The sequence below is a fragment of the Antennarius striatus genome, chromosome 1, assembly GCF_040054535.1.
Source record: "Antennarius striatus isolate MH-2024 chromosome 1, ASM4005453v1, whole genome shotgun sequence".
Classification (NCBI taxonomy): Eukaryota; Metazoa; Chordata; class Actinopteri; order Lophiiformes; family Antennariidae; genus Antennarius; species Antennarius striatus.
In genome coordinates this window covers 11,591,081-11,606,122 of record NC_090776.1, presented here as the reverse complement: position 1 = coordinate 11,606,122, position 15,042 = coordinate 11,591,081, and the positions used below count along the sequence as shown (strand labels likewise).

The 15,042-nt window shown below is 42.2% G+C and overlaps 1 protein-coding gene across 3 annotated transcripts; it reads left to right on the top strand.

Annotated features, from left to right (window-relative positions):
* The first annotated feature begins 556 nt into the window (after positions 1 to 556).
* LOC137594014 (RNA-binding protein, mRNA-processing factor 2a) lies at positions 557 to 12,130 on the top strand. 3 transcript variants are annotated; one of them, XM_068313209.1, is made up of 9 exons: positions 557 to 727; positions 910 to 1,150; positions 4,290 to 4,367; positions 5,951 to 5,989; positions 6,242 to 6,304; positions 7,278 to 7,428; positions 8,254 to 8,417; positions 10,137 to 10,209; positions 11,092 to 12,130. In XM_068313209.1, the coding sequence occupies exons 2-8, from the start codon at positions 1,097 to 1,099 to the stop codon at positions 10,200 to 10,202; spliced, it is 615 nt and encodes a 204-aa protein (XP_068169310.1). In that variant the 5' UTR covers positions 557 to 727; positions 910 to 1,096; the 3' UTR covers positions 10,203 to 10,209; positions 11,092 to 12,130. The 3 variants fall into 3 exon arrangements, with proteins under 3 accessions (XP_068169310.1, XP_068169302.1, XP_068169295.1); XM_068313201.1 differs by lacking the exon at positions 557 to 727 and having other exon boundaries at positions 734 to 1,150; positions 8,254 to 8,402; XM_068313194.1 differs by lacking the exon at positions 557 to 727 and having other exon boundaries at positions 734 to 1,150.
* Positions 12,131 to 15,042: the final 2,912 nt, after the last annotated feature.

The following is a 15,042-nucleotide window of genomic DNA, read 5'->3' as shown; positions in this document are numbered from 1 at the left end:
ATAAAATTACATTAACACTGACTAAATTATCTGCAGCTTTCATCTCTCTGTGTGTTTCATTACAACTGAGGAAATTTTTTTTTTAAATTAAGAAAAGCTGTTAATTATCAGGAATAAACTCTTCAACTATCTTTACAATATAATAATATTCGGATGCTATATGTAATAAATACATATGCACACATATTTAAACAATATATAAATTGAATTAACCCTTTTTTTATTTCATTACTATTGTTATTATCTGTATTTCTCATCTTTTGGGAGGTGACGTCAGTCGACAAGAGAAGCGGAGCGGCATTCAGGTGTCCGTCAGTAACCGTCCCACGTAAAGGTCACGCTGAAACACGTGTGATCCTGACCTGAGGCCGAGCGCTGGCCTTGGGTGGGGTGGGGGTGGGGGTGGTGGGGGGTTGGATTGGTCCCGTTGGCTCCCATTGGCTCCCATTGGCTCCCATTGGCTCCCAATGGCTCCCATTGGCTCCCATTGGCTCCCATTGGCTCCCCGGGTCCCATAGAAACGGCGAGGGGCCGGGTCTTCCTGCAACAGCTGAGGCGGATCTGCGGGTTGATTACCGCTCACAGCGGACTCCGACATAATTGATGACCTAATTGAAAAGCCGGTGGGGGCGGGAGAGCGAGAGAGGAGCGGGGGCCCTTCACGGACCGGAGGAGAGAGAGAGAGAAAAGTTTACTTGTTCTTCCTCCACACAGTCCCACCGCTGATGTGAGCGCAGAGGCTTTCTGTTTTTACGCGCACTTCTTCTCTCTCTCCCCCCCCCACCACCACCACCACCACCACCACCGGCGTTCACCTCCTCACACACGGAGCACCAGCCCACCTTCACCTTTACTTTAGCGCGTCTGTGTTTCTTTTCGTCCCTTTTTATGAATGATTCTCTCTCGCAGTCCTGCTAAGACCTCCACGGATACGTCGCCCCCACGACCTCACCTCGGCGCCTCTTCCGTCCTGAAGCTGAAGCGCCAGCAGGACCTCCACTCCAGCTTCAGACGCTCCTGGGGGAGATTCGCTCCGGCGCACAGAGAGCTGATTGTTGGCGCAGCAGCGGCGGGAGCCACCGAGGAGACCGAAGACATGAGTCTCAAAGCCGACGCGGAGCCCAATAATAACGTTTCCATCGAGGAGGAGGTGAGTTCGGGGAGACTCCACCAGCTCTCCGTGTTCTGTCCGACGGGGTTATGTCCGCTTTAACTTTTTTTAAGTAATTTAAAACAGCTTCAAACTTTTACTTTTCACGCCTCAGACACCAGAAAACTAATATTTTAGCATTCTCCTCCAAAATGTGCCTAAATAAAACCTGCAGTGACGTGTCAGCAGCAGGTGTGATAATTCCAAATGAACCGCTTTGGATCAAGTCTCCGTTTTTTTTAAATTTAAATTTCTTACTAAATTATTTTCAAACTGGAGCCACCCTTTACCTAATCCAGAAAAATTTAAATTTAAATATTAAAAATGCTTGAAATGAGAAACGGTTTAGAAAAACGAAAAAATAGTGAGCGCCTGGGGGTTGTTCAATTAAAACGTTTTTATTTTACATGTAATGATGGGTTCCACCCGCCGGGCTCTCTGGTCTCATTTCATGAACTCTAAATGAATGACGTCTTTTTATCCTCACTTGTAATTTGTAGGTTTAAACAGGCTGGTATATAGTTTAAAAAAAAATCTCATCAAAAATCTGTTTTCAGTTGAATTACATTTCAGGATTTTTTTTATTACAGCTGACTGTGTGGCCATCTATGTTTCCTCTAATGGCTCCTGATGGAGGGGGTGCTGAGGGGAGCATAGGGCCTTTTGTGGGGCCTCCTTTGTTCACATCATCTTTCTGCTTTGCCTCTTGGGACCAGTTGACTTTTCTTAGCTTAATTTGTGATTTTTTTTCTCATATCAAGGGTCTGATTAAACACATAATTTTAAGAGACTCTTAAATTAGGATTATCTCGTCTTTAAAAAGGTTATTTTATTTTTTTACACCTAGATATTCACCTCAACGTATCGCTGCTGGACTTTATTATAGTCCTGGATTGGCTCGGGTTAGCAGGAGGCCAGTGGACAGATTAAAACCTGAGTTTTTGTCCAGCTTGGTCGTCCTTGAATATCTGTATGCGCTGACTTGTAAAGGGCTCAGAATCGCTGCTGTGGAGCACCTGAAAAATGCCGGAGGTGCCGGCGGGGTTGGGACTGCAGGTCAGAGGAAGGAAATGGTGTCACGCTGTGCACTGTTGTGCATTGCTGTTCGTCTGGCAGTCCCATTGTACTGAGGGCTTCCCCACCGGCTGGGAACTAATGGGCCTCGCAAAGCACACTTTGTTTCCCCGGTTGCATTGATCTGTGCTCAGCTTCACGTCTGAGTCACGGCCAACCCCGAAGTCCCCAGCAGGCAAGATCAAGACTGTCTTGGTAGGCTGGCATGTTAAAGGAATGACAGGATGTCTCTAAAGTAGCCTGTTTTTAGTGAAGCGCTCTCATTTAATTGTTTTCTTAGTTACATAAAGTAATCATCTGAGTCAGGAGAACAATAAGTGCTGGTCCCTGTGTTGAGGGTCAGGATGCAAAAAGATGGAGGTCTGGGCCACAACATAGGGGTCATTTTGTCTTAACATCCTGTAAAAGGTGTTGGTACGGAATCAACAAATTGAATATTTGAGCATCGATGGATAAAATCTTTTTTTGTAGGCATTTATGATTAAGGTATTTTCAGTGCTGTCAAATAGATTTGATTTTAAACATGAGGTTGTTCAGAAAAATGCATCTCTGAACTTCCTTTTTCAGGTTTTTAACATGTTGAAATGAAAGCCTCTTAATCTTTTTTGTGCCGTAAACATGCAGATATACTGTTGCATGCTCAGGACTCTTTTTTTTAAAAATATTTGGATTATAGTCGTGTCGTAAATGTGATAAGCAGCCAGTTGTAATGGTTTACAAGTGGAAATGATTTTACCTCCACAGTTTCAGTTTGAGATCATTGTCCTGCTGGTTATGAAGGGGTCCTGCGATTCCTGTGCTGACTCCTGTGACTTGGCTGTTCAGTAAAAATGTACGCAGTGATGGTTTCCTGCAGTAAGTCGGCCTGTGTTAGGCCAGCGTTGAATCCGCTATGTGTTGCAAGCTGTCTGGTGTCATTACCTCCAGCAAAGAGTCAATTATTTCTCCCCTGCCTGCTGGATGTTTGTCAGAAGAAAATTACTTCATATTTTACATTTTTGTATTTACATCACACACATGTCAGAGCACCCCACACATAGGATTAACAGGATTACACAAGAATGATTAAATATATTTGGTATATGGATGGGGCGTGAGCCATGAAAGAACCCATTATTTTGGCGTGGATGTGGATGAGAATGATTTTTTAAAAAAAGTGAAATTCAGTCAGTCATCTTCTAACCCGCTTAATCCGCCAACGCAGGTCGCGGGGGAGCCGGTGCCTATCCCGGCAGTCTCAGGGCGTGAGGCGGGGGACAGGAAATTGTTCTTTGAAATTTTTCAATTTCTATCAATATGAAGAGCAACAATTTGTGGATAGGTGCTAAAGAGTATGATCAGCGTCGCTGAAGAGGTTCTAGCTTCCCTCTGCCACCACTGACATGTTCTAAAAAGGTTAGATGCTGTTTGCCAGACCTTCTGGATTCAATCCTCATTTTCTCCCATTGATTGAAGGAGAAATCAGCTGGTCGGCTGCGTCACTATAGATCACAGCCGTAGTTCCCAGCGGCGTTCTTAGTCTGCTTACGGAAGGTTTTTAATCTTTCACGAATCAAATGCATTGTCAGATAATACCTCAAGACTAATTTCAAGCACAAATCTAATGTTTTATAAGTGACTGCCCTGGTTCTGGTTAAGAGGTTACTAGCCAAAAGGTTTAGACACAGTGGTTTAAATGGAGATGAAGCCATTTAAATAGTGAAAAGATAAGAGGGTAGTTTTAGCATCCTTAAAATAAGCACCAACATGTTGTTCTGATAAACCTATTTAAAACAATCACCTGATTCACTTTATTTAGAAATACGGTGATTTTCAGGTCAAATAAGCTTCAGTGTGTTCAGATGGATCCAAACAGGACTGTGCTTTTAAATAAAACGTCTTCTATATTTTGTGATGACAGAACGTAATTAACCAAGACAGAATGTTTAAATCCTGTGGGTTAAGGAGGAATGAGCAGGTGTTTGGTTTTGGTCGGGTCTTTTTCCACATGCTTCTTTTGAGAAACTAAAATCAGTGAATATAGTCACTTTCCACTCGACTGCTGCATGTTTTGCTTCGTTTGCAGGTGCGGACATTGTTTGTCAGTGGCCTACCGGTTGATATCAAACCACGAGAACTCTATCTTCTCTTCAGACCTTTCAAGGTAAGTCGCATCCTAAGGAAAGCGGGTTATGTATGACGCATGGGTTACATGATGGATTTGGTGTAAATAAATCGAATAGACTTTACTTGTCATCCCCCTTGGAAATATAAAGATGGAAGCTGGAATAGGTTGGCGGAAAGTTTTTTTTTCTTTTTGTACTAATCTGGACAGAGGAAGAGCGAGGGGATAGCTGCAATCCAGGGTGCAGGTATTCTAGTGTGAAGCACTTTAGTATCCATTAAATACGTCAAGTGTTTGTAGCGTCAGCTCACACAATGTTTTAATCCGTGTTATTTTCCTCATAAGTCCAGATATTTGCATGCAGTAATCACTCGTTACTCGCGGTTAATGTGATACAGCGACAATATTTACAGTAATTTAAACAAATGTCGAATATGAACCCTCCCCATACTGATATTAAACCACCTTCCATCTTTATTACCTTTTCCCACACTCCGTAAGAGTGTGGGAAAAGGTTTAATGCACTTTCGTAATAAAGAAAAGTCGCAGGAGGAACCTTGAGTCGGAACGCAGCACATACACAGATGCTGTCAGCCAATAGCATGAGCGTACGGTATCATGTGACTACCTACTAAAAGTCCGATATAGAGAAGCCGTGCATGTTGAACGAGAAATTAACGAGGGATTACCGTCTATGGAAATGAGGCCACATCGTTGTTTGCTCACGGCTCTGCTTTTGATTGGCCTCCCATTTCATAAACATCCCTCCCGCCCGTGTCCTACCTAACCAAATTGGAAGTGGTATCCCATGCACATGGATGATCTTGTGGAATGTGTAAATGAGTAGCCCTCGCGATTGGCCAACCAACCCACATAGTGACCCAACTTGCCAACGGTGAAGGAACATTTTTATTTCCTTTCCTAACAGATTGTGAAACCCCTGCAATGTTTTCTTATGTCATTGTAACACTGCCTTTTACCTCTGTAGTAGGCAAACACAGCCAAGTGTGGAAATAGGGTTAAATCTGATTCACAGAAAGGCTGACTTCAGGATTTCAGGTCAGATCAAATCTTGCAGCTTTTAACTAGTTTTCAAGAGAAACTTTTTTTAATACCAGCTGTATCCTCCTGTTTTTAAATTCTGAATTACAGATGCTAAATCTGTTTTGGATTGTTGCTTAGGATTTATCACAGCTAGAGAAAGTTATTCAACTTTCCATGACTGTAAATCAGGATCAGAAGTGATCCCATCTATGGATATTCCAGGCAGGCAAAATTCCCCAACATTTCTCAGGAATTTGCTCATGCTTTAACCAACCTTGTTGTTTTTATCTTTAAAACCAGTGGTCCTATTAGGAGTCATGCTTTATTTTTATAATCTAATACATGAGAAATAACCATGAAATACCAGACTAAGTGTTTTCCTGTGAGTTGCAGATGAGATTGCCTTGGTTGAAAATGTGCATGATCTGACTTATTTTAACCAAATGTAAGGATCTGAGACTGCCTATTTCAAGGGAAGGTGCAAGAAGGCAGGTTACTCTTGATACAGCCAAGTGTTCATGCCTGACTTCCTGCATGTGACTCCTGGGTGGATAATTGACTATCTTTCTTCCCCACAGGGTTATGAAGGGTCACTGATTAAGTTAACATCAAAACAGGTGAGATGCCTTCCGTCAGTGGAGGGAGCTGCTTTAAAGCTACACTAAAATGCTAAACGGTGTTTGCTCCACATGAGCTTAAAGGGTGGATAAAGTCTCCTTACTCTTGATTTGATAGGATTTTCGTGTGTATAATGAATATATTTAGATTTTTAAGTATTCAGCAATATGTGACATGAATGCACGATGCTGTGTTGGATTCTTTCCCCAATGGGGTTGAGTTGTCACCGTGTCTTCCCTTCTACCTTCCAGCCTGTCGGGTTTGTAACCTTTGACAGTCGTTCTGGAGCTGAAGCTGCAAAAAATGCATTAAATGTAAGCATTGCTTCATTTTTTCCCTGTCTGTTGCTGTTCAATTTCCCCCATTTTGTGGACCTTTTTACATGTTTGTAATTTTTCTAACCTTTGCTTAAACCCAAAGAAAAAAGTGAGGATTTAAAAACCTTCTTTCCCATAGATTTTCTCAAAGCCAACCCATTTTGTCTTTTATAATTCAATGGCAGGGCCATTTTTGGAAAGAGACCAGAAACCCGTAGCCTTACGGTAGTTTACTTTGACCTTGATACACGTCCCTCCTTAGTCTGGTATAGCCTTCCTTATTTTGCATATCACTGCTTTACTGTAATACTTGTTCTATAGCCACATGTGTAATGTATTTGGACACATCTTTCAGTAGTGTAACCCCTTATTTTGTCACCCAGTAGCCCACATTGGCAGTATCTAACACTTCTCTCTCATAGCTTAGCCTTCCTTATGAGCATCACGTGTTAGACACACCAGCGTTCACACACAGACACACACATACACCAAAATACTACTCACCTGCATGTGGGCACAATGCTTAGGGCACAAGAACACAAGCAGGGTTAAAACCACCCGAAAGGAATTACTCCGTCTCACCATCGGCCCTTTTCCTCGTCTCCCTCTCCTCCTGGCTCCTGAGACGGAGGAAACTCCTCCAGTCAGTTGTGAGGAAATGGAGATGACAGCATGTTGAGATATTTCAGGAGTGTATCCTTCAGCCTGCCCATTTTACCTGAAGATACGATTTTTACCATGAGCACTTTTAGTGGAGCTTAGCAGTCAGATGGAAACGGGTGTATTTTAACATCCCATAGGACACAACGGTGTTTAAATTGAGGGACGCTTGAAGGATGCATCCTGAGTATTGAGACACGGCTCTAGGAAAGGAGGCCATGTGAGACGACTGAGCTACAGCCCCTCAAGCTTCGTCCATCACCCTTACGATGCCATGTCCCCCTCCTCCCCTCCTCCGTCTCTCCCCCAGGGTATCCGTTTTGACCCCGAAAGTCCCCAGACCCTGCGCTTAGAGTTTGCTAAAGCCAACACGAAGATGGCAAAGAGTAAGCTGATGGCCACACCGAACCCCACAAATATCCACCCTGCTCTAGGAGCACACTTCATTGCACGGGACCCATGTAAGTTGTACGGCTGCACCACTCTAGGCTCTCATCCACTCTCACCCTTGGCATTACAGAACTCGGTTGCTCTTTTAACTGTCTAAACGTATTTAAGGTTAAACAGCAGGGTTCATAGACTGTATTTAACTAATGAAGGACTAACTCACCTCCACGTGCATGTGTCATCTTGATTAGACGGCCGCTCTGCTTCTGTCCAGCTGGGAAGCTCTGTTCTCACAGGGGTGGGTTGGTTGGGTAGTTGTCTCTCTGCTCTCTTTGCCTGAACACCTGTTGGAGTCATCAGGTTTGGATGGATGAAGGTGAAGTACTGAGAATTCAGACACAACTTTGCCTGGTAAACTTGACTCGTGGGTTGGCAGAAAGCAGGCCGGTACAGGAAATGGCATGAGGGTAGCAGCACACAACAGTGGATGTTAGATATTACACATCTGACAAAAGGGCTTTTATTTTACTCTGCTCTGGCACTTGCTGCAGGAAAACACAACTTTTCTTTACTCTGAGCCATGCCGTTATAAAACACGTAGAATACATCCTAATGTAAAACTGACTGCATTGGAAAGCTTTGCCCTGTACACATTAGATCGGTTTCAAATCCAGTCTGTTCCAAGTAGAAGCAAGTGAAAATTTGTACAGGTGGTAAAAATAAATATCTGGGGGGAGGGGGAGGGGTTAGTACTAAACCTTAACACACAAAACGGCAATTCCAGAATTCCTTGGTTAGATTTTTTTTGGGGGGGGGAGTTCATCCTTATTGCTTACATGAGACCACATGTTCAAGAGGTCAGTGAGCCTGTTCTTTCCTCTCACCCTGTACTTCCCCAGATGATCTGACAGGGGCAGCACTGATCCCAGCATCTCCAGATGCTTGGACTCCTTACCCCCTGTACACCACAGAGCTGACCCCGGGCCTGCCTCACGCAGCCTTCACCTACCCGGCAGCCGCAGCCGCCGCTGCAGCCCTCCACGCCCAGGTGAGGGACCAACCGGTGTGTTTCTCTTCTAATTTTTCCTGTCAACGTTGACTAGACATTTTACAATACTGGAACCTCCATAGAAACAAACTAAATGCCTGCATTGGAGTATGTTAGAAATCGTGCAGAGCTGCATTAAATGCGTGTTTTGTGTGAATGCCTGTGCAGTTGTGGTTGTACTGTCATCCCATCTACAAAATGATTCTTGTGTGTAGATTTAAATCAAAAGTGATGCACCATTATGGCCTCAGCTTGAATTACAGGTAACACTGCTTTAAAGCAGAGATTTTGGTCCTCAAGAACATCCCAATGACCCTGTGAGGTATTGGAACAAAACAGCTCAAAACCACCTGAAGCCAACAGATTTTAAATCTTCATTGGTTATAAATTTTGTGCCCAGTCTTCTGTGAAAGAGGGGAGTGAAAGGATATTACAAATTGTGAGTCACATAATGTCATTTTTTAAATGGAAAATACTTGAACTTTTTCTGCTATTAGTGGAAGTGATGCGTACATCATGATGCAGCTTTATAATAGTTGGCTTAAAGTCTTTGAGCTCATTTGGCTGCTGTTGGCTCATGGTATTATTTTTGTGGAAGAGTCTGACAGGTATATATCTTTCCTTTAATGGAGCTCCACGTGTCACCGTCTTTGGGTGCTGGAGGTTAAAAGCTTCTCTTACTGATAAAACAGCCCTGTGTTGGTCGGCAGTGCAGAAAGGTAGAAAGTTTTGGATAAATAAAATATTGAAGTTGCAATTTGATCCCTGCTAAGACTTGTTGCCTGGCTTTCGTTTAGGCTGCAGCTGCATTTCAGTGACCACTATCGAACACTTATTTTAACACTTAAATTATTGTGATCCCCTTATTTCTGAATTTAATTAATAATATCTTTAACATAAGACAAGTTCCATCATGCTCTCCTCTGATATGAATAAAGATAGAGGGTCCAGAGAGTTTACGTTGTCCCCTAATAAGTCTAGATGCTGCAGTCGTCTGGTGGGCAGGGCCTTCAGTAACAATAGCAGTGGAAAATATTTCTTGTTGGGTCATTTAAAGTTCATTATGATTCAACTTCCTCCTCCAATATAAAAGCACAGGGGAGTGCTGCACTGCAAGGCAGGCAGCTATTACATGGGCCACTTTGTCAGGCACTGGCGGCAGAAGAATGTAAGGTATTTGGAGAAATTGTCAGACGCAGTGGCTTTCTCTGGAGGTGCCAACTTACTGTCCATGTTCCTGTTGGAACATAAGCTGACTGTGTAGCCACACAGAGGGGGAAAAGCCTTTTTAATTGCAATCTGATGAAAGATCCATATGTGCAGAGTTCCCATCACACTTACTTTTGTTTGACTGTAGAGCACTGGAATGGAAGTGAGTCTCCCAATACCTCTAAACCTGATCACCTCCTGGAGTTAGTGGAGTTAATACCTTGGTTTAGCACAGTGTGTAGGAATGCGAGCTCTGTTTATGCCACAGGTATGGAAAAGGTATACCAGCATGTGGAAACGTTTGACACAGAGGTTCGACTCTCCACATTTCCATGCTTGTTAATTACTCCCACTATTGTCCTCAATGAGCGGCTACAACCCACATTCCCATGGCTCCAGTGACCACAGCTTAAAGGGACAGTCCTTACTGGCCAAACGTACATTTCTCAGTGACTGATGTGTAGTCGTGAACGACTGAAGCCTGGTGATGGTCTGGTGTTCATGACTATGTTTGTGTTTCTTTAGATGCGCTGGTACCCCACTCCCTCTGAGACTTCCCAGCCTGGATGGAAGTCCCGGCAGTTTTGTTAGATATTTAGTGAGTAACCTTTGGTCCCACGACGCTTCTAGCTTGACCAGCTTCCCTGACTGTCTTCTAACTGCCTAAATGAAACCTGCTTAATGACAGAAAGTGACTAAGAACTGTCAATATAAAAACTCAAATTTAAAACATGTGGCTTTTTTTGTCAAATTTCAAGATTAGATTAAAACAATGTGTTGGCCCATCTCAGTTTTGTTTGACTTCCCCAAATTGTCTGTGGCGCTCAGCCCAAGCCTAATCTTTGGAAACAGGCCATGAAAAAATGTGTTTTAATTTTCATGCTGAAACATTTGCAGCAACAGGAAAAGATGTGAGATTTCCACCAAGTACACTGCAGTGGTTACTGTTGATGTAGTGAAGAATGTCAGCAGTGGAGCTCATTTGTGGTGTTTTTGGACAATTGCTGTGCTGCTTCTGCATAATGTAAACCAACAGTGTTAATAGGATTATTTTTGATATTTTCCCTGGATTGATAAAAAAAATATTTCCAGACCTTCAAACTGACATATGGCTTGTTTGGATTTTATACCCGTAGCATTTTTGCTGGATTACTAAACGCATCTTTGTCTTGTAAATAGTGGTGTTATTTCATGACAAAGCTGGGAACTCGAGTTTAAGCCAATACCACATTTGGTATTCTGTTGTCATGACATACTTAAAACAATGTGAATTTATCCACAACTGAAAACAGTCCCTGGCAAGCCCACCGTTTACTTCTGAGACTGTTGTCATCATTTTTCCCCCCACAGCTTTGATAGCAACACATTGACTTGAGGCTGAGAGCTACTGACACGTTGGGGCAGTTGTATTCTGGCAGACGGTTGTCGTGGGGATCTTTGGCTTTACGATTAGGACTAACTCTTGTTTCTCTTTCTTCAGGCCTCTGGAAACCACACCTTTGTCCAGCTGAAGTGAGGTTTGCCAAGCTCTTCAATAATTTAATCAGGTTTATTTAATGGACAAATGTGCATTACTATAAACAAACAGTATTTATATCTTCTCCCAATTGTCTCTGGGGGAGTTTGCTGTCGACAATCTGAGCTTATATTTGGCAACAACTGCGGTACCATCTTAGCACTTCAAGAAACCCTCATGCAACTCCCAGTTAAACTCCATGGATCATAATTGCTGAGGAAAATTGAAAAAATTGATGTTATCGTTGTTGAGCTAGTCCTTCCATGGGTTGCTGCTGCTCCTGGAAAGTTTAGAAGCGTTAGGAGTCATTGCATGTTAGTCTATTTTGGCATGAATTTAGAACGCAGAGTTCTTTGTATCCTAATTTTCTTAGTGTTTGTGTTGCCTCTTTACCTTGGCCTAGACAGCAAAATATTTTGTTTCCTGTAGAACCTTGGTCTTACCTCTGTGAAAGCTAGGCTGTTGTGTAAATGGCTTATCTCGCATGGACCTTGTGAATGCATCCCTACGTTCTATGACAATCCCAGTCCCTATGATCATATCAATGTCTGTCATTATTTGAGCAAAAGTACAAATATTTTTGTACTTTCGGCATAATGTATATTTATGCATTTTTATGCAACTAAATAATGAATCTGTATAAGTTGGATGTTTAGACGTTTCTTGTGTTTTTGGTGTTACTTTTTGATCCTATAATCCAGTTGTAGTTTTAAAGAGGAAAAAAGTGCAATTTGTTTAAAGAGGAAGTGGGTATTTGTCAAAATTGTATTCTGAACGTGGCTCTTGCCATTCTGCTAAAACGAGATTGCTGTAAAACCATCTCTCAGAATGTGAAACTGGACTAAAATTGTAAAGGGTTGCTTTGGGGGAGCATTACGAAATGAGAAGCAGGATTAGTGTGATGGAGGAATTTAGTTTGTGGTTTAAAACATGTATGTCTTTGTATCTGCTGTGCATAAGATGTAAAAATTATCCCATCTTATGAATAAAAGTGGTGAATGCATTTGTTTGGACAACTGTCATTTGTTGCTGCACCAGGTCTGCAGCCAATCACTGCAAACACACTGGATGTAAACTCAAAGAACTGAGTTGTGGACATCAGATGTTGACATCAATAATTCATGGCAACTTTTCATTTGTAATGCACCATTGCATCAGCCTTGCGTCATGTGTGGAGCTGACCTCCACTCTCTGCCCTCATAAGCTGCTAAGATGCTCAAACAACCATGAGGCTCCTCTGGGACCCCTAAGTGACTCTTAATACCCCCAGCTGCTTTAATGTAGTGTTGAAGGTCCATATTGTTCCAGTTAGTTATGCTGTATACATCTTGGCTATTGTGGCAAATGCTCCAACAGGATCCATGAGGAATAGTTTAAATGTGGTTGTTTAAATCAAGATGGGAGAAACTATTGACTCACTATAAAGCGGCAGTGGTAGAGCAGATGTCCTGTAGACAGATCGCCCCAACCATCGGCGGATCGAATCCCGCTCCCGCCAGGACATCTTCGGAGGGAGTGTGAGCTGACGGTGGGAGGTGTCAACTCACCTCCCAGCCACTGCCGAGGCGCCCTTGAGCAAGGTGCCGTCCCCCCTACAAGCTGCTCAAATTGAGGCGCGTTCCTGAAGCTGCTGCCCGTCACTCTCCGTATGTGTGATGTTTGATGTGTGTACTAACTGCTAACTGCATGCTTACAGGCCCCCCTGTGTGCTGTGTTTCACGGGGCCTGTGTATACACTGATTGCCATAAAACTAACACAAAGAACATGTAAAAATATACCTGAGTGACTATGTAATTGCCCTGCGGGGATTAATAAAGTGTACTTTTTCTTCTAAAACTTATTTTGCTTAAGTTGGGAGTTTTTCTATTTTTATCCATGACTAAGGTTTTGGTTTAAAAAGAAATCACTCTGGCCTATAAGACAATATTACCCTCCAATTTATAATTTACTGCAACCTTAAGCAGGATCGTAGACAACTGGTCATCAAACTATCGTGAATTAAAGCAAATGTTATGAAGAAGGTAAAATTTCTCGAACCTCTTGCCCTCCATGGAGAAATGGGTCATTTCACGTTTTCTCAAATATTTGGATTGACGTAAAATCAATAGTGCCAAGACGATGGCACTACAGTAACAACCTTTGCTTTCTTTTGCTGTTGCCTGTAGATACAAGCTACATGATGACCTAAGTAGAGCATACGATACCGTATTCTCATGTACAGTATTCCTTTATAAAACACAATTTGTGCTTTTAAGGATGGTTTCAGGCCTGTGGTACATCAGTGGGGTTCAAATGATTCCTACAAATTTCTGTAATGACAAATTCCATCATTTTAACATTTAAAGTAAAGATAAGACAAGCAGCTGTTAATGTGTTCTGATGCTTAGGTATGACATGTCAGGGTGGTCTCAACAATATAAAACCCAAATACCATTTATGTATTGATACTTCTTGAATTTCTAAATAAAAAATAGTGCAATTCAGGGAAATGTCGCACACACACAGTAAAACAACGGCGCTGCACGTTTTTCCACGAAGGACGTGTAGAATAAAAGCAGCTTTTGTTCGGATTAGGAAAAAGCAGAATGTGTATGACTGCGAGCAATAGAGATCGTTTAATCCTGGACTGTGGCGCCCTCTACTGGTTCAATAGCCACATGACCGCTGGAACGAGAAACGTTTAACACAGTTGGCCTTTATGACGACATGGTCAAAGGGGTAGAGGAGAAAGTGTGGAATGAGTCACAGTGGGAGAAACCATGCAACGATAGAAAGATAATGAGGCAGGAAAATAAGAGGCAGTGGATTTGAACATCACTAAATCTTTCCTCAACCTCTAAGAGTCTTCTTCAATGTGTCCTCAGAGCTCTATTAAATTAATTTAAATAAAGCATTCAAAATAACTTATTTTTCTGTTTTCCCTTTTTAATAATTATTTTTATAAAAGTGTATATTGATGTGATGGTTTTCATGTTGATGAACATATCTTCTGAGGAAATGTGCAGCGGTAAAATCGTTTGTATTTGGACAAGTATCTGGTCAAATCAGCTAAAACAATATAATAAAACACAAATCAATGAACTGAATGGTTGTGTTTGTTGAGTTCGGGCCCCTGTAGCTTCTGCATCCTGGCGTCGTCTCAACTTTGAGGCGAGCTGGACTATCTGGTCTGTTGACCTCTGGCCCTGCATCGACTTGGACTCCATCATCAGTGTGCATCCAAAGTGAACCACTGTACATCTACATGAATCTATTTGGTTGTTTGAACTCCATCTGTGGTCCAGATTGGTGAGCGCCCTAACCCTAAAGCACAACACTCCTCATCAGTGTTAGTTTCCTTGTGTCTTTGTTTCTCTTCTTTTGTATGAGTCACACGATGTGGATCACACCCTCTTTAATGATATACAATACTAGCTTTTCAAAGAGGTGAAGGTGATATCCACAGAAAATTTATCTTCAAGATCAAATTGCATGCATTTTTTCAAAAAGAGTTATACTAGCTTATGTTAACAAGTATACATGAAAGACTTAAAGACTCATTAAAACAAAATCACATCTCTGGTAACTTCCTCAAACTATCTCCTGGCTTTTCTTCAACTCCTCTGAAGCTCCTGTCTGGATTTGCAGCTCTTTTCTAGTTCATTGAGCTTGATGTTGCTGCCATCAAGTGGACATTTTGTGAAGTACATATACGTCCACTTTTCTGTGTATTATGTAATATGTTACTTTTCTGCCATTAACTTTCATCCCAAATGAATTGGGAAATTCTTCTTCTTCATGCAGACAGAAATATAGTGACCCAGGTTTAGGGTGTTGAAGTTACTATTGATGAGTACAGTATCGATATTAATTTCTTCCTGGCAGGATCAGAGGACTCCTGTCCCCTGCGCAACCCTTCCTGCTGTTACACTGCT